The sequence below is a fragment of the Hipposideros armiger genome, unplaced genomic scaffold, assembly GCF_001890085.2.
Source record: "Hipposideros armiger isolate ML-2016 unplaced genomic scaffold, ASM189008v1 scaffold_70, whole genome shotgun sequence".
NCBI lineage: Eukaryota > Metazoa > Chordata > Mammalia > Chiroptera > Hipposideridae > Hipposideros > Hipposideros armiger.
This window is the reverse complement of record NW_017731420.1, coordinates 4,401,888-4,421,660: the sequence shown is the minus strand read 5'-3', so window position 1 is coordinate 4,421,660 and position 19,773 is coordinate 4,401,888. Positions and strand designations below refer to the sequence as shown.

Below are 19,773 nucleotides of genomic sequence, written 5' to 3'. Positions count from 1 at the left end.
CTCCTCTCTCTTCCTTTCTTTCTCCCTCTCATCCTCCCGTCCTCCCTCCCTCCCTTCCTTTCTTTCTTCCTTCCTTTCTCCCTCCCTTTTATGTCACTTTCTTGTTCTTTCTAATTCTTTGTTTGTTTGTTTGTTCTAGCTGAGCCATCCTGCCACCTGTTGGCAGCTCAGCGGCTGCTCAGCTCGGGCCGGGCATCGAACCGCTGTTGCTCAGAGCTCGCACTCTGGAGCGAGCTCTTAACCAGCTGAGCCCCTCGGCCGGCCTTTTCTAATACTTCATTAAAGCACGGGGAAGAGTGCTCCCAAATATGGAGGGCTCATCTTGTAAACAACCCACTAAACTGAACCCTAATCTCATTCAGATTAATAGTTGATGTTTACTGAGCACCTGCTAGATGCCAGACACAACATTGAGCTTTTCCCATTCACTGGGATTCCTTTTTCTCATTTAGTCCTTCAATCAGCCCTATGAGAAAGGTGTTCTTATGCCCATTTTACTGTAGAAGAATGAGACCAAGAGAGGTCAAATGACATTCCCAAGGTCACATAGCACAACCGTATAATAAGGACTTCAGTTTAGGTCGTCTGCACCGCGTCCAATTCTCTTTCCATGCACCTTGTTGAAGGACACAAAAGGGAGGGGAGGTTAAAGGAGATTACTTTATAGTCTCTTCTTGTTAGCCAGTTAATGGACTTATCACTTGTACACATGGTTGCTGAACAAACATTAAGATTTCAGCCAGAATAGGGAGTGATCAATCGATACCTTCCAACAGAAGCAGCCATTCAAACACCGCAAGTGATCGCGTCAGAGATATGGAAGGCAGGGGAGTGGGGGGGTGGTTCCGATCCGGCTCCCCTGGGACCACAGCTGCGTGACTTCGTCATGATAGCCAGCTTCTCTAAGCTCCTTGTCCTTGGAATAATACCAAGTTATAATATAAAATCGTAAAAATAAAATATTAATGAAAACGCTCTGTGCTGCAACCCGAATCCCAGATTCCCTTCTTCCCTATCCCGTGTAGGATACTATTTTTATACAAATATTCATTCTAAGCCAGGAAACAGTAGATGTTAAACACATGTTTGCTAAATAAATTATAAAAGTTATGAACTATTCTTAGATGCTATGGAGGGCCTTGTATCAATTAACTATATAAGTGCATTTGTGGCCCCTACAGGGTGTCTAAAAATGGGGACTTGGGCTGCTCATGTACCTCCAGCTGCCGGTTGAGTGATGAAGCCTCCATCCCCATAGCTATTTGCCCTTCTCAGTCTATGACAACTCACTGTTCTGCCTTATGGTTTTATCAAAACCCAAAGTAATAACTTCTGTCTTTCAAATAAGAGAATGCTTAATACCTTTAACTAAGCAGACATTTATTGCAATTAGATTTCCACAGAAGTCAGCCAGTTTAGGTAGGGTCTTAGCCTGTGGCAGCCCTGGGGGCCCCCAGAGCTCCCCACTTTTTCCTTCTCTGCAGCTGACACTGACTTGGCATCTTGGCCCCGAGGCCCAGACAAGCAGCTCGGATACAGTGGTCCGATGGCCAGGTGGTCCGATAGCGAGGGGACATGTGCACTTCATCTGAAGCGCTTAACTTCAGGCACTGCACTGATTTATTTTTGGGCGACAGCTTTGTAGTTTCTGCAGGCCTAGAAGGTGACCATTTAGCATGACCCTGTGTGTTTACTTAAGGACACTTTAAGCATGCAATATAAGTTGACTGCTAATTGCTAGCAGCGTAGGAGGAAGCGATGGGGGAGTCAGCCATCAGCTAGACTTGAAGTAGCAGCAGGGAGAGCAGTGAGCATGAAAAGTCAGGAGTTGAGGATCAAGGTAAAAAGGATTTAGGGCGCCCTTTGGGTAAAAACATCTATTTAAGCTGAAAAGAGAGGGGGCATTTACGTAGTGACAATAGTGCACTCTTGAAAGAGCAAGATGGGCGGGCACTCCTAGGTACTAGAAATAGCAAATGCCAAACTTGCATGTGTGCCTGTAACACAGGTAGGCCAGATGGGGTGGGGTGGAATTCCAGACTCAATTCCAATTCCAGCTCAATTCTAATCCTTGCTGGTGTGCAAACTCTTGCAAAATGCATGGTTAGAATGTCAAGACTCTAGAGGAAAATGGTTTGTTGGAGAATTGATAAGAGAGGGTCTGGATATCATGGTGCTCATCAAAGATATCAAGAACCTCTTTGTAATAAGTGCCCCACAAAGACTCCAGGAACCAGGACTAAGGTAAATGCCAGTGGAATACAAGAAAAGTAGAAGCAACCTAAGTGTCCATCAAGGGGGATTAAATAAATTTCATGCAGTGGAACTCCAAAGGGCTATAAGCCTCACATTACTAACTAGTCAATCAACTACCTAATTCAGTGCTTGGCAGAAGGTCAGTGCTCAATACTTGCCCATTGAATCAATCAATCAACGAAAATCCAGCAATTTAAAAGGATAAGATACATTCATATATATAAAATGGAAGAATATCCACAATATACTTTTAACTGAAATGAAGGCTACAGAACTGTATAGTATGATCCCATGTATGGTTAGAGCATACAGATTTCATATGTATGCATTTAAGTGTCTAAGAGAATATATACAAAGAAAACTGTTAATAATGGCTATCCTCCATGGAGCGGTATTGGACCAGAGCAAGTTCTAATTTCTACATCTCTTGAATACTTATATTTTTACAATAATAATGTAATGCTTGGGTAATCAGCAAAAACAAAATATGATATTCCCATTTTAGGGGAGGGGCAAAGGGTTGTTAGATAATGTTCTATTCACATTCTTAACAGAAATCTACGTTTTCTTGGCAGTAGTGCGGTTGCCCTTTATTTTTATGGAAAAGAAAACTTGGAAAAGAGCCCAAGACCAGCCCCCCTGCAGTCTGAAATGCAGGCTCTGTAGACAAGGGCCCAGGTAATTCAGAGACCGTAAGCCCTGCTCACCCTGAGGAGAGCAGATGGATTTCCCGACTGTATCTCCTCGTGCGGGGGGGAGACAGAAGGAAGCGCAAACTCATTTCTAGTGAACTTCCTGCTCACTATGTATTTGTACCAGTTCAGTGCTCATCTCAAACCCAGTCACCTCTCTGCAGGAGAATGAGAGCCAGCTGTGCGACTGTGAGCCACAGGTGTGGCCCATCAATCAGGAGGTGTGGGTCCCCATGCCTGTCCTGGTAGGGAAGATGACCTCCCTGCAAGCAATGGCTTTGTGATATCCTTCAGGCAATTCTCACCAAGCCATTTTATGAGGTTGTAGGAAATCGATCTGGTCTCACAACAGCTGATCTTACTAGAGGCCAGAGGAGATAATATGCTTTCCACAAGATAAAACTAATTTAGGAATTGTTATGCAACTTCGGTTGTCCCTCTTTAATATTTTAATTTTTCCCTGTATGCACCATTGTGTTTTATTTCTTAATTTGCCCATTATATATAAACATTTCAATATATATATATATATATATATATATATATATATATATATAGTCTCCTTTCAAACTCCCACTGAGCAGCAAATTCCATTGAAGAGGAATTTCTGAAGCCATGTGCTCTTCAGATTTTTATTTGGTCACTTTTTTCCTTGTCAGTGAGAATCAAAGACAATTGACCTAGAAATGAATTTGCTGGATTTTAGCCACCTGTAAAATTCACATGGGTAGAATACCTGATTTCCAAGTCATGGTAAATGAATGCTTGCTCCCATCCATCTATAACTTTTATCATTTCCTTCCTTATATTTTAGGAACCTTTATCTAGTTATGGTTTCATAATTTAGATGTATCATTGGTTGAAAATTCAAACTGACTACTCTTAGGGGACAAAGTTACATGTCCCAAATAAGCAAATATTTTCATTGTCCTGGTCTCTTTCTGAAACCACTGTGCATTCTATGTTCATTGTTGCAGCTGAACTTGACTTTAGCTGCTAGGTAGCATCTTGTAAATTTCAGTGTAAGAGACCTCAGTGCAGTTTGCATTGAGACTTTTCCTCTGAAGCTAACCAGGTTATCCAGGGTAAGGTATGGACTTTGCCCTGGAAAATTTAACTCTGAGCTCTGAGGAATTAACTCACAGAGTTTTTAGAACTTATGAGGAATTGCAGAAATGAAATGCTGCAGATTTTTCTCTCCACAAATACAAAAAAAATAATAATAAAGAAGGGAGCACATGCATTCCAAAAGACTGTTCACCAGTCTCCATTTCCTTTCCCTGTGGCATCATTCTTAGGAGCTATGCCTTTTTTCTTCTTTTTAAATGGAAAGTTAACTTCATGTTTTAGATTCCTGGTCATGGTTCTTTGTTGGTGGTTTAATGTCTTCTCTTCTTGTATATTTGTCCTTTTTCATCCGTGGTCAATATTAACCCCAGATTTATTTTTTGGAATACTGGATGTGACCCAAAATAAGTTGGGAAATTCCATGTTGTCCTTGTCAGAGTAAGCTGCTGAATAACAGAATGCTGATGTTTAATGGAATAACAGTACAGATTCAGAAACACACACACACACACACACACACACACACACACATTTTAAAGTGTTGAGGAGTTATTTGCTATTTAAAAGTATTCTTCAAGGCCCTGAAGCAAAGGCATTTAACAGATGAAAGATAGGTGGACCACGCAGGAGGCCAGGGTACCTGGGCTTAATGGACTGAAAGAAAAGTCACAGATGGCCAGGGTCCTGCTCACACCAAGCCTGGTGGGCCAAAGGAGGGAGCCTGGATTTTATGTGAAGTGTGTTAGGAAATCCGCATAGAACTTTAAGCAGTGACATAGTCTATCCCCATGTATAAGACGCACACTTTTTCAAAAAATTTGGAGTCTAAAAACTGGGTGCGTCTTATACAGCAGTTGTAGATTTTTTTGAACTTGCATTTCCCGCTTTTTTCGCACTTGTTTTTGTGCTCATACAACCACTGTATAAGGTGCACCCAGTTTTTAAACCCCAAAGTTTTCAAAAAAGGGTGTGTCTTATACATGGGGGATACGGTATGTTTTTCAAAGGTCACCCTGGGGAGCTGAGCAGAGAATAGATTGGGGCCAGGGGTAGGGAGAAGAAGGTCAGAGAGCAGAGTGAGATTCCAGCGAGGAGTGTCTGGTAGACATCCAAGAAGGAGTGATGGTAGTTGGGACTGAGGTGGTGACGATGGACATGCAAGTAAATGGATGTGAGACAAATTTTGGAGACAGAATCAACTGTACATGCCGAGGGAACAAAAGTGAAAGGAGTCACAAGTGAGTGCTAGGGTGTTGAGGTGAGCCGCTGGGTGGAAGATGCTGTCTTTTATGAGATGGGGCACGTTGGGGTGGTGGAGAGTAGAAGATTCAGGGGGGACACCAAGCACTCCAGTTCCCATTGTTCCGCTGGATTAAGCACTTTGCTGCGCCCCCGTGAGCTGGGCAAGAAGGACACCACGATGAAGAGGGCATAGTTTCAGCCTGTGTCACCCTTCCGCCTCGTTGGCCATTCCTTTTCCTTTTCATTCTCCTTCACGGGTTCCTTCTCCTGTCCCAGAGTGTAAGCGTCCGAGTGACTGAGGGCTCAATCTCTATCCCTTTTCCTTTCTATCCACATTCACTCTCTTGGTGCTCTCATCCAGCCTTTGGCTATAAATACTATCTATATACTAAATACAAATTTATGTTTCCTCCCTGGATGTCTTCCTGAGACTTTAGACTTACAAGGTGTGATCGAACAATACGGTGAATGTTTAAATTAAAAAAAAAATAAAAAAGTATATATATATATATATATATATATATATATATATANGCTCAGCGGCTGCTCAGCTCGGGCTGGACTCGAACCGCTGTTGCTCAGAGCTCACACTCTTGAGCGAGCTCTTAACCAACTGAGCCACTCGGCCGACCCGAGGTATTATTGTTATGCCCATTTTACGCATGCAAAACTGAAACTCGACAGGTTAAACGACCTGTCCAGTGTCACTTAACTAGTAAGTGACAGAACAGGAACTCAAATTCAAACCTTTGACCTCAAAATCCATGTTCATCCCTTATCATGTAGCCTTGTTGCATGTCAGTATTTATGAATTTCATCTTTATATTGGAGACCTGACGTTTCTCTGAATTTTTGGCTTAATGACTTGACCTCTCTGAGCCTTCGTTTCCTTACTGTAAAGTAGGGATAATAACTAGTTTCCAAAGTTATTGTGGAGGATTAAATAAGATAATGGATGTGAAAGTGCTTCATATAACTGTAAACTGTTAGACAAATGGGAGCAGTCTTCATTTCCAGCTGCCTTTCTTTAAAGGTGATACAGAGCTGCATGATGATACCAGCAAGCACTTGGAGTCTGGCGCAGCTGGATTCAAATCTGATTCCACCATTTCCTATCTGTGTGGTCATGGAGAAATTATTTAATCTCCCTAAACCTCAGTGACCTCATCTGTGAAATGGGTGAGTTGTACTTCCCTCATAAGGTCGTGAGAGGGATTAAATGAGATAATGTGTGGAAAACAGTTAGCACATTGTTGGCATATGACCAGTAATGAAATGGGAGTGATTGTTGGGCCTGGGGACACTAGGAGGCCCTCATGCGTTCGAGACTTATCGCATAGCAGCTGATTGTCATCATGCCAAATAGCAAGGAAAGAACAGAGTGATGGAAATGGGGCCTACTCACTAACTACATTGTGATATCACTTTGTAATTAAGTCTTTCCCCCAAAAAAGAGTTGCTTTAACTGCTTCCTATGGAGAAGAGATTCTAATTCACTCTATCCAGTCTACAGTGCTTAGAAAGACTGCTGTGCTGTATCCTCTGGTCTCAGTGTATCTGATTTTGTACTTTGAAAGAAAATTTGATACAGTTATCAGTGAGGCTGTGAGATGGAAAGGAAATATTCTGTTGACTGATTTTTTTCCCTAAATATCAGTGACCAAATTTTAAAAATTATTTCTGCGTAATTAAAACTACTATTTGCTAGAGCATGATGCGTGAGCATCACAAGTCAGGATTTATGTGTGTTTTATACCATGAGAGACGACCAGCTAAAATAGTGAAGTAGATCTAATCAAAAGAAAAGCAATTGAGTTACTCTGAATCACTGGTGGGGCATTCATAATAGAGTCATGAAATTTTCTCTTTTCTACAATTACTGAATTTTATTTTGGTCATTTAAGTCAGGACTTCTCAGCCCAGGTTTGGGGCTTTTTATTGAGCTGTGAATAGGGTGGTGAGGCTCCCTTGACCTTCCAGGTGACAGGCGCACTCAGGCCTCCTTGAGCCTTCCGCACCATCATCTACACACCCCAGGGTGCTGCATACATAGTGTCACCTTCTGTGTGAGCCAAAAGACAGGTGCACAAGGCCAGGAGGCAATGCTGTGTCCTGCTACCAAAATAGAAGCACATGGTTAGAAGAAATTCTTACAGGTTATTTCCTAACTAAGCTTGACCTTGACAGTGAAGACAGGTGGTAAACTAGTAGTGAAACAGGATCATTGCCCAGCCTAAAACTCGGGAATTAAGAATTTTAAACCTTGATAGAGAGAAGCTTTAAAAAAAATTCTGCAAGCATTATGTGCCTTGCTAGAGATAGAGACTTCCTTATTACTTTGAGGCTGTTTCTTTAGACAATGAAAACTACCCACGTGAGCTTTGAATTATGCAAATGTAAAACCATGATTCTCTTTGGAAATGAAGATGTTTAAAATGCTCTAGTTTCAAGAAGCTAAACATTTTTTTTTTTTTTGCTTGGGGGAAAAAGTATTGGTGAGGGATATTTAGCTGGCCAGGCAGAGCTGGGGTTCCAGTGAAGGCCTAACCAAAAAGACCGAGCTCCCCACTGCTGTGCTCCCCTGCCTCCAACAGGTGAGCAGTAGTAGAATGAAGACATCAGAAAGAAGGTTGATGGAGGAATGGGTTTGGGCTGGAGACCTTGGAGAGGAATATGAAGACCTTGAGTCCCAAGGATGGTGGGAGCTGAGGAAGGGAGAAAGGGGAGATGGAAATGCAATGATGGCCTAGGGACTGAACCTTGATTAGTCTTTGATTCTTCCACCAACAAATTGTATGAGGTCGGACAATTAAGTTTGCGAACTCATCCTAGAAAAAGTGCTACATACCTCACTGCTGAATATCACTATGGTCACCTTCGAAGTACTCCCCTTGGGAAGCTATGCACCAATGCCAGTGCCTAGTCCACCCTTCAAAGCAGTTTTGGAACTCTTTTTCTGGAATGGCCATCAGAGCTGTCGTCGTATTACCCTTGATGTCCTGAATGTCATCNACACACACACACACACACACACACACACACACACTATAGTAAAAGACATCTTGCCATTAATCCCCCTCAAAATACTTTTCCTGCTTTTTCCTATTTTAGCAATTGTCACCTACATCCTGACACTTGCACAGGACAAAACCTTTGAGTTATGCTGGACTGCCCTCTTTTTTCATACCCTACCTCTGAATTGTCATCCAATCCTGTTGATTCCTTCAGGCTGTTTCCAGAATCCAACCACTTGTCGCCTCCTCTGCTGCTACCACCCTGGGTCCAGCCACCACTGCATTTTGTCTGGATCACTGGGTCCTAACTGGTGTCCCCACCTCTGCACTCACCCTTCTTTCGCTTACTCTCCACACAGCAGCCAGAGTGATCCTGGTAGAATACAAATCACTCCTCTCACTTCTCTGCTAAAATCATACAGGGACTTCATCTCACTCAGAGTGAAAGCCAAAGTCCTTAGGGTCACCCCCAGGTCCCACATCATCTGCCCCTCATTACTATTCTGATCTCATCTCCTTCAGTTCCTCATGCCTTCCACTCCAGCCATATCCTTGAGCGTGCTAAGCCTGTTCCTCTTCTAGACCCTTCTCATGTGCTGTTTTCTCTGACTGGAATAGTCTTCTCCGAGTTATTTCCATAGCTACCACCTTCACTTCCTCTGGTCTTTCTCAAATGTTACTTTCTTAATGGGGTCTTCCCTGGCTTATTTAAAATTTCAACACCCAACCACCCACCCTGGCATTCCCGGAACCCCTTCCTTCTTTACTTTTCTCCATGGCACATCTCCATCTAACATTTTACTTATTTATCTTCTGTATTGTATGTCTCCTGCGTTAGACTGCAAGTTCCATGAGAACAGGGATTTTTTTGGTCTGTTTTCTGCAGAATCCCCAGTGCCTAGAGTCGTGCCTCATTCCTAGTGGACACTTAGCACATATGTGTGGAAGGAATGAGTTCCAGTAGGAAGTTGTCTCCTCTCTCTTTGCTACTTTTTCCTAATGTTTTATGGAACTGTTGTCTCAATTTCTATGCATCCTTTGTCCATGGAGCTGGTGGTGTTTGGTGATAAAACCAATGAACAGCCAAGCAAACCTTGAGCTTAATGTTTGGCTCTCTCATTCACAAACTCTGTGACTAAGGACAAGTCATTTAGCCTCTCTGAGTTTTCATTTCTTTGCTTATAAAATGGAGAATGCCTGTCCTGTCTGTCACTCAGGATTGCTATAAAAGTTCAACAGAATAATGTATGAAGGACCGTCAAGAATAAGGTGTGGTTTGCATTTTCCATGGTGCCTGGCCCTGACTCAATGCTGGAGTTCTACATAGATGACTGTCTTGTTTAATTCTCACATCAAATCAATGACACATGAACTCATACTACTGAACTCATTTTGCAGATGAGGAAACTGAGGTGCATCAAGAAGTTAACTGAATTACCCAAGAGCTAGGCAACAACAGAGTCAGGCTTTGAACTCAAGCATTTTTATTCAGTGGTCTGAGATTTTCCCTATTATGTTCTACTGGACAAAATGAATGTTTTATTGACTGAATGGAGTAATGAAAAAGATTTCACCTGAAGTGCAACATTTGCCTCCAGACCATCTTTTTCTTGAATGGTAATTAATGTGGCATTTCCCTGATGTTATTTTTCTCCCTGTTCAACTCCAACAGGCAGAAATCCTTATATTTCAAAAGAAAAAGGTATTGTCAGGCACTCCTCTATCTTTCCCCTTTTCCCCCAAGGAATGAAACTCCTATCGTATGTCCCCTGAGATTTTTGTCATACAGTCTAACCAAGTCCAGATGGTTTTTGCAAGTTCAGACAACCTAGGTAGTAAAGTATTTGTAATTATCTACTGAAACAAATTCTGGACTAAATTACAAGCACACGCTCCCCAAATAATTTATGCCATGCTCTTCTTCCTTGTTTGTGTTATGGCCTTTCTGTGCTAATGAATTTGTAAATGTGGTTTAATTACTGTTTACTGAAAAATAGCTGCACACAGATCAGTCTCAGTGGGGGACTCAGTCAAAATGTTGAGGCAATTTGTTTCCAGTGTAAAAACAGCTAATAAATGAGAAGCAGTTTTTAAACACTGAGAAAGGAACTTAAGTTTGGCTTTGAAAAAGCAATGTTTTATATATGTAGGAAATAGATCATTCTTTTTTTTAAGATTTTATTGGGGGAATTGGGGAGGGGAACAGTGTCAGGGAGTTGGGGGAAGGGAACAGTATTGAAGAATTGGGGAAGGGGAACAGCCAAGTTGTTGTTCTTCAATCTTCGTTGTGGAGGGCGCCAGTCGCCACCTGGCTTCCCATCAGCAGCTCGTGGCCTTGAAGCTCAAGGTGCTGTGTTCAATCTTAGTTGCGGGTGGGTGTAGCCACCATCCCATGCGGGAGTCGAACCAGCAGCCTTGCTGTTAAGAGCACATGCCCTATCCACTGAGCCATCCGGGTGGCAGCTCAGCTCAAGGTGTCAAGTTCAGTCTTAGTTGCAGGTGGGCATAGCCCACCATCGAACAGGCAATCTTGTTGTTACACCAGCTGAGCCATCCTGCCACCTGTTGGCATCTCAGTGACAGATCAGCACGGGCATAGCATCACTGGCCCATGTGGGAATCGAACCAGTGGCCCTGTTGCTCAGAGATCGCGCTCTTAAGCCAACTCTTAACCAACTGTGCCACTCGGCCGGCCCAATAAATCATTCTTTAAGAGAGTGGATTTAAATACCAAAATGGCATTTTTCCCCCCAAGGCCAAGTACACGATGATTTGCACAGAACCTAAATGCAATAAGAAGTGTAGAAACAGTGATTTGATTGAACACCACACCAAAAAGCTATATTCTAGAACTCCCCAAAAGGAAAACTCAAAATTGTTTGCAAATTCCATCAAATGTTTCAGAGCTCTGTAAACCCATGTATTATGCATTACCTCATGTTTCTGAATTCTTACCTCGGGCAAATTGCCAACTTAGCAACTAAATGACAGTATTAAAATTCTAATAAAAACCAGCCCCTCTAACTTTGCTTTTTTTCCTCCAGAAAAAAAGGCAACACGAGACAGGAGTGAAAGTTATTGGAAGGTTCAATTTATAAATTCTGTTTGTGCTCTATTTGGAGTGGTAGCTTAATTCTGTTCTTGCATAATATGATGTTTGCCTGATTCCGCTCAAAGAGGGACCGCTGAAAGGAAGTTCCTTCCTGCAGCTGTTGGTCCTGCTCATAGGAAGGCCGCTCTATCTCACTGGCCCTCGGGGAGCCTGCCTGAGAGCTGGAGTGGAGCCAGTTCTGTCTCTAGTGCAGAACTCCGAAGACAAAATCAGTCAACTTAGCAATTAATAAGGATTGCTTATTGTTTCCTGAACTGTGGATATTATGAAAGAAGTTTGAGCAGCGTGAGATGCAAACGCTGCCCTCTAGGAATTGATTATTAGTGAAGGCAACAAACAGGTATACAGGAAATGCAATGTAAGAGACCCCAAGGGTGCGAGGTGGGGGAAATAAGTGAAGGAAGTCAAAAGATACAAACTTTCAATTATATGATGAATAAGTTCCGGGGATGTAATGTGCAGCTTGGTGACTATAGTTAACAATACTGTGTTGTAGATTTGAAAATTGCTGAGAGAGTGGATAAAAGTTCTCAACACAAAAACAATTTGTAACTATGTGGGGTGATGGATATTAAGTAAATTTATTGTGATCATTTTGTAATACACCCATATATCGAGTCATTCTGTTGTATACCTTAAACTTACACACTGTTATATGTCAATTGTATCTCAGTAAAACTTGGGGGAGGAGGAGAGGGATCCCAGGACCAAGTCTTAACTACTAGTGTGTCAAATAGCATTCTGAAAACTAGGGCCTCATCTTTGTGGTGGGAAGACGCCTTTTCCAAAAAGATAGTCCGTATTTCCATGTTGTAATCATTGGTCTGTCATTCATTAACTCACCAAATGTTATTTGTGGTGTCCCCTTTATAGTATATCCCATGAGACCTGGGAGGGAGACAGATATCATAAACAAATAAGCACACCAAGTGTAAGATCTCAAAGGAAGTGGAAAATTATGATTAAAATAGAGATGTATCATCAAATAATATATAATTTTCCAGGCCTTACTTTCAGGTTTTTTTCCAATATAAGAAAAATGCAAAATATAAGTGCAGAACTTCTTTATGAAAAGGGATTTATCTTGACCATTCTTAAATCATAAAACTTTGGAAATAGAAACTAAGCTCAGATATCACCTCCTCCAAGATGGCTTCCCTGATTGCCCCCATTTGGCTTGGGTTTCTTTTCTGTGTCCTCTCACTATACCACACTCATTCCCAATTTATTGAATTGTGCCCACCCTGCACCACCACCCCTGTATATACACAAGTGGGTGTCCCTTAAAGAGGAGGGGACATGTCTTTTCTTTCATCCACAGTGCCATAAACATGTCTGGTATATGGCCTTCAATAAATGTTGACTGTCTATATGAATGGGAAAACGATAATTACATGTATTTCCCCATCTAACAAAAGTTGCCTTTATTCTCCCCATTATATTAAGTTTTAAAATATAGAACAAAAAGGTGTTAGATATATATTCTTGCTATTTAGATGTAAATGCATTAAAACATATGTTACTAGCATATTTAGATAAGTACATGTTAAAAAAATCTGGAAGGACACACACCAAAATGCTAGCAGTGTTTATTTCTAAGTTTTTAAATGATTTTTTTTTAATTAAGATTTTAAATGATGCTGACCTTTTTCTTTGTGCATCACTGTGTTGTTTCACTATTTGACTATGGATGAGGGCTACCATGAGGATAAGAAAATATGAAGTTATTTGTATTTTAAAAAGGAAAGTTTAGCCTGTTCTGTAAGCCATAACCATAAGACATACATAACTTTATGAAGCGCCATCTTTCCCATCTACGAGTAAACCCAGTGGTGACAGTGATTTGACTTTGTGAATCTAAATAACTGACCTATCTTGGCAGCATTTAATGGTATCATGTAGGTTTCTATTTTCCTAACTTATGTCTGTGTTTACAATATTCAGAAGGTGCCCAAGCAGCACTTTCCTAGTAAATATTCTAGTAATAAAACATGGCGAATGATCTCTTTTGCTCTCTCTCTTCCTCTCCTTTAATGCTTCCTTCTAATACTTGGATTGGGTGTTAGAACCAGTCTTCTTAAACCAAGCCTAGACCTCTTGCAAATGGATAAGGCAGAACTAAGTAGTCAGTTTCTCTCTCTCTCTCTCTCTCTCTCTCTAACATTCTCTCTCCTTTCTCTCCCTTTCATTATGCATCTCGTTTTCAGGTTGGCTCTCTCTAAAAAAAAAAAAACATCAGTAATGTTTGTGCTGTGTATCTTTGGCCTGCCTGCCTGCCTTTCTATCCTTTTGTTTGGCTGACCACAACGCTGGAAAACCTAGACAATGTTATTAGACTAAAATAGAGTTTATTTATTTTTCCCAGAAGAACAATTACAAATGATAACTTATGCCTCTAAAGAATAAGTCTGAAGATTATATATATTCTTTTCTACCTACAGCTGAATTCTTGCTGCCAGGATGGGGAAACAGAACAGCAAGCTGCGCCCAGAGGTCATGCAGGACTTGCTGGAAAGCACAGACTTTACAGAGCATGAGATCCAGGAATGGTATAAAGGCTTCTTGAGAGACTGCCCCAGTGGACATTTGTCAATGGAAGAGTTTAAGAAAATTTACGGGAACTTTTTCCCTTATGGGGATGCTTCCAAATTTGCAGAGCACGTCTTCCGCACCTTCGATGCCAATGGAGATGGGACAATAGACTTTAGAGAATTCATCATAGCCCTGAGTGTGACATCGAGGGGCAAGCTGGAGCAGAAGCTGAAATGGGCCTTCAGCATGTATGACCTGGATGGAAATGGCTACATCAGCAAGGCAGAAATGCTAGAGATTGTGCAGGTACGTAGCCCTAGCCCTTCCCAAAGAGAACATAAGTCACAAGTAATTAAGAATTGGAAGGTGAACAGTATAGCTTAGTGCAGAGGTTGCAGACTGGTGGCCCACCTGGGCACTGATTTGGCCTACCCAGTGTTCTTGAAAATGTTGAACCCACATTACAAAACAGGGCTATTGCACATAAAAATGCCGGTTGGTTGGCATCTCTTAAAAATTCAGACCTGACAACATTGGGCCCCCATTCTAACGTGGCATGTCACCTGGGGCTTTGCGGTGACTCCCATTGGACAGATGGACTTGCAGTCTTCAGTTGGTCATGCTCAGTTGGTCATGCTCACTATGGTCATTCCATCCACTCACTGCACTGACCTTCCTTTGAGGTTATAGCTCCTGGAGTGGTATTGAACTGTCAAATTCTGACCTGGGTTCAAACGTTGCCTCTTTCAGTCATTACCTCTGTGACTTTGACCAAGTTAGTTCACCTAAGTGAGCCTCACTCTCCGCATCTATAAAATTGAACTGCCAACAGAGCCCATCCATGTTGTGGGTTATTTTAAGATTAGGTGTGACTGTCTATGAGCAATCCTTAGCACAGTACCAGCCATTAGAATAGCTCATTATCATCATCATTATCATTAATTTACAACTTTATCAGACTCTTGAATAAAGGGAGAGGTTTCTGGGCTAGGTTCTGTCTCATCTCATCGGAGATACAAACATTGTAGAATTGAGGCCTCCATCATTTCAGTAGGAGGCACTCCACTTTATTTCCCTAAATCACTCGCCCAGAGTAAGTTTCCCGAACAGAACAGGAGAAGGGGCCCACGTATTGGCCACATTTTCCTTGTGACACCCCAGGGAAAAGTGCGAAGGGAACATAAGGGGCTACAGTCATGGCAGTGGCAATGTGATCAGCAGTGAGTGGGACCCAGAGACAAACCTGAAAGACTGAGAAACGACTCAGGAGAGGTCAGGAGAGCCTCAGCTGCAGGTAATCAGAAGGACTAGGTGGATGGGAGGCACCAGGGAGAGTGGGCTGTCACTCACCGTCTTGGCAGGTAAGCACCTGGCAGCAAAGAGCAGGTCCGAGAGAGTGGGCATTTGGTTTGCTGGAGGGCTCATCACAGAGGCCAGCACTCATGCCAGGACGCCTGGGTTCAGAGGCAGAGCTGCAGCCCCTGGAGCACTGGGGGGAGGGGTGGGGCCTCCAGGAGGGTGGGAGGTGGGTGTAACTCTCAGGGAGGCAGAAAGGACTCAGCTTCTGGTGCGAATGAGGGCGGAGGTATAGGGCATTCGCTTTCGAGGAACCAAGAAGACCTGGTTACAGAAACTAAGGTCAGAGACCAAAAGACACTCACAAGACTGACTTGTTATTGAGCCTGTGGCTGAGGCCTGGGGTCTGCACCTGGGCCAGTGGGACTGAACGCACAGGGGCAGTTAGAGTGACAACTGAGCACAGCGCAGGGACTCAGGAGCAGGGGTCCACGTGACCTCCCTGTATTAGGAAACTCTAAAACCTGCCAACCAGTTCTCCTTTCTGCTTGGGCGACCCGTGGGTGGGTGGCTTTTCCTTCACCCCAGCGGTAACTATCTGATTAAATTGTGTTAAATTAATCCCTCGAGACAGGAATCTTGAACCAAAATAAAGGATTTCTCCCTTTCCCGAAGGACAAATGTATGAAACATATAATGCCTACTAAAAAATGTGGGCAGTATAGAAAAATATAAAGGAAAAAGAAAAATTCTCCGTAATACCACTCCACCCACAAAGAGAATCACAGCTAATAATTTTCTAATATATCTTCCTGGTCCTATTTCCATGCATTTAAAAATATCGATTTCATTAATGTATATGAAATTGTGTAACTTGCCATTTTCACTTAACGTAATAACACAAGCATCTCCCATGTTATAAAAACTTTTAATAAAGGCATTTTAATGGCTGCATAATAGTCATACACTATACTTTACTTAATTTCCCCTTATTGTTGGATAATTAGGTTCTTTCCACTTTTCATTATTATACATAATATTGTGATTTTTAAAAACAAAATGGCAAACAAATAATCCTTGTGCATGAAGCTTTTTCTATATTTAGAATATTCCCTTAGACTAAACTCCCAGAAGATCAATTACTAGGCTGAACGAGCTGAGCGTTTATTTCTATGGCTCTTAATAAACTCTGCCAAACTGTTTTCCCAGATGTACTCCTGAAGCAAGAAAAGGGTGCCCCATATCATTGCACTTTTCCAATTTGTCTTAATCTTTGCTAATTAAACAAGAGTTTAAATTTAAAACGTGAGTCATTTTAATAGCTTTGTTTTGTCTCCCCTTTTTTATCTGGGAGTGCAGTGCTCCGCCCCCGTGTACTCTGCCTCTCCGCAGTGAGAGGGGCGAGTACATTCTCCTTTTGGAGAGAATTGCTTCCTGACTGGGATCTAAGAAGAATAATTCCTGTCAGCCACTGTATTATCTCCTGTTTAGCATTTTCTCACAATCCTCCCAGCTGCCCCTACTCAGTGGTTTGGTGGCTAGTATTGATGAAGATGTTGACCCCCAGGCACGGAGGACCCTGCAGACCACGTGGGCTTATAAGAAATCAAACGAAAGGGCCGGCTGAGTGGCTCAGTTGGTTAAGAGCTCGCTCAAGAGTTTGAGCTCTGAGCAACAGCGGTTCGAGTCAGCCCGAGCTGAGCAGCCGTGAGCTGCCAACAGGTGGCGGGATGGCTCAGCTAAAAAAAAAAAAAAAAGAAAGAAATCAAACGATTCCCACATTCATTCTGCACTTAGGGTGAAGCACCTACAAAGTACCCTGCACTGGGAGCCAAGATAGGGAGCAAATGGCCTCTCACCATGTGCTATGGAATCCAATTTGCAAGGGACAGTGGGAACATTGCAGTGAATGCGCAGAAGGTTCTAGTACACACTTGCTGAACCCTTGCTGACTTCCTCCATGTTCAATATGGAATGTAAAAAGTGATCATAAAATTGAAGGAACGTTCAGCCTAACACGGCATTTTCTTCTCTGTAAAGTATCTTGGTCCACTCACAGGCCAATAGTCAGTTTCCAGGTCATAACTGGAAGGACACCGATTCCTTAATAAACGCTTATATACCGGGAGTGCCAAAAAATGTATACAAGTGGGCACTTTGGTCAGCGTTGCTCAAGCTGTAGTTTGCCGCAATCAGAAGTGTCTGGATGCTGATGGTAACCACTTTGAGCACCTCTTGTAATTGCAGAAGTCAAATGTGACTTGTATTCATCTTTTTGTTATTGGTATATACTGAGTATTACAATTTTAATACAGTTTTTTTACTTTCTTAAAATGTGTATACATTTTTTAGCACCCTCTGTATACTCAGGGTTTTTAAGAAGCCTGCAAATGGAAAACTTAAATTTCCTAATTGTTTTCTACCATACAGCATCCTGATGATTAATATTCTTGATGGAAGAGAGGAAATATTGCAGTATCCTGAGGTGACTTCCAAATCACCAATGAAGTTAAATTAAATTTAGAACCATTTTCCTATTAAGGGCTATGCTATTGTATTCTGTTACTTTGCAAATTGAGAATTCATGTATTCTGCCTCATTCTTATGTTAATCCCCAGTTTACAGTGATTCTAGATGATCTGGAATTTGCTGAAGGATAATATAATACCGAACTTTCCATTCTATATTTTATCCTCCCCCCACCCCCTTTTGAAAGCCCACACTCTAGACCTTGTCACTGTCCCAAGAAGCTATCTATGTGCCTTTGTAGGGATTCTCTTTTGTTTCTAGCTGGTCCACACTATTTAGGAGCACCTACATTTGCAGATGCTACATTTACGAGCACTTCAGAGGAGTCACTGTCCCTTAGGTTTCTGCTTTGTGCCTGGGTAAATATCTCTTAGAAATGATGAAAAGGAGGCAGGCTGTGGGCCAGCAGAATCATACACAAATTCAGGATCTATTTCTTCAAGTGACTAAAACTTGCAGCTCTATTACAAGTGTCAATATATAAATTCTTGGCTGAACTTCTGTCACTCTAAGACTCAGCAGTTCAAATGATTTATTAAATGCAAATTCAAAATGTTCTGCTACAAATAATAATAATTGGTCAAGGAATTGGTGTCCAAACACGTTTATAATTGACTTGACAATGAATGGAGTGTAGGACTCCATACTTTTCTAGTTTTTCTTCCCTGATGTTGCTTCCTGTAGTTCAGCTTTGGTATCCCCAGAATATTGTTTATGGTAACAAGCTGGAATACTTCCTAATATTGGTAGGAAGGACTCTAATGTGGACTCTGTAATACAGAAATACACTGTATTAGTTTCCACTTGCTGCTATAACAAATGACCATAAAATTAGTTGCTTATAGCAACACAAAGTTATTTATCTTACAGTTCTCCAGGTCAGAGGTCTGAAATCAGTTTCAGTGGGCTAAAATCAAGGTGTCCACAAGTTGTATTTTTTCTGGAGGTTTTAGGGGAAAGTCTGTTTCTTTGCTTTTTCTATTTTCTGAAATATTCCTTGGTTTGTGGCCCTTGTCATCCATCTTCAAAGCCAGCAGCAGAGGATTGGTTGAGTCATTCTCACACTGCCATTCCTCTGGGCATCTCTTCTGCTTCTCTCTTCCACCCATAAAGACCCTTGTCTTACACTGGGACCACCCAGATAATCCAGAATAATCTCCCCCTCTTAAGATTCTTAACTTAATCATATCTGCAAAGTCTCTTTTACTATGTAAGTATATTCACAGGTTCCAGGGATTATGACGTATATGTTTTGGGGGGGCCATTATTCATTCTACCACATATGCCAAAATGCAGTTATAGTCCTCATTAAAAAAACAATCTTGTGTTATATTATTGGGTTGCCAGAAAAGTCATGACACATTTTTGCTACGAGAAATGTAGAAAAAATACGTCATGACTTTTCTGACAACCCATTAGCATCTAGATGAACAAGCAAAACCATATGCAGATTTATTTTCAGAGTCTTAAATGACCATTTTTGCATTCATGCATTTGTTTGTTTTTTAAGTGACAAATTTAGGAACATGATTTAGGCCCAATATTTTATTATTGCATCAAAACCCCCTCTCAGGAGTCTTAGGCCAGATAACGACTCGGACCTTTCCCCATGTTATAGCAGGTCCTCCTTTTTGAGTGGGGACTAGGGTCAGCCCTCCGCTGCAGGAGGAAGGAGACTCCTTGCAGCCCTACACCGTTCCCTGTACCCAGCCCAGCTGAAGGCAGGTCTGAGCCCCCACACCCATCACAGTGCAGGCTGAGCCTGAGGAAAAGCCAAGGAGCATGTCAGTGGCATTGCCAGTTGGGCCATGAATGCTTAGATGGTCTCCGGGATCTTGGGGGTGCGAGAGCGCTGAACCTAGGGATCCATTAATTGGAACACAGCACTCCCAGGGAGAAAATCCAGGAAAAACATGGAGTTAAACTGTCCTCCTTTAATGCCATTGGTTAGGAGTGTATAAACTGCCTTGCATTACCCTTATAATTAGACAAAAATTGATCACCTATATCCAAAACAAAGATGAAAAGGGAG

General features: G+C 42.0%; 1 protein-coding gene across 3 annotated transcripts in view; it reads left to right on the top strand.

The window, feature by feature from the left end:
* NCALD (neurocalcin delta) overlaps positions 1 to 19,773 on the top strand; it is a 178,121-nt gene that overhangs the window by 143,951 nt on the left and 14,397 nt on the right. For all 3 annotated transcript variants that reach the window (XM_019642553.1, XM_019642552.1, XM_019642554.1), the window contains exon 2: positions 13,826 to 14,222. In XM_019642553.1, the coding sequence (XP_019498098.1) occupies positions 13,845 to 14,222 (378 nt within the window). In that variant the 5' untranslated portion in view covers positions 13,826 to 13,844. The remainder of the gene's footprint in view (positions 1 to 13,825; positions 14,223 to 19,773) is intronic.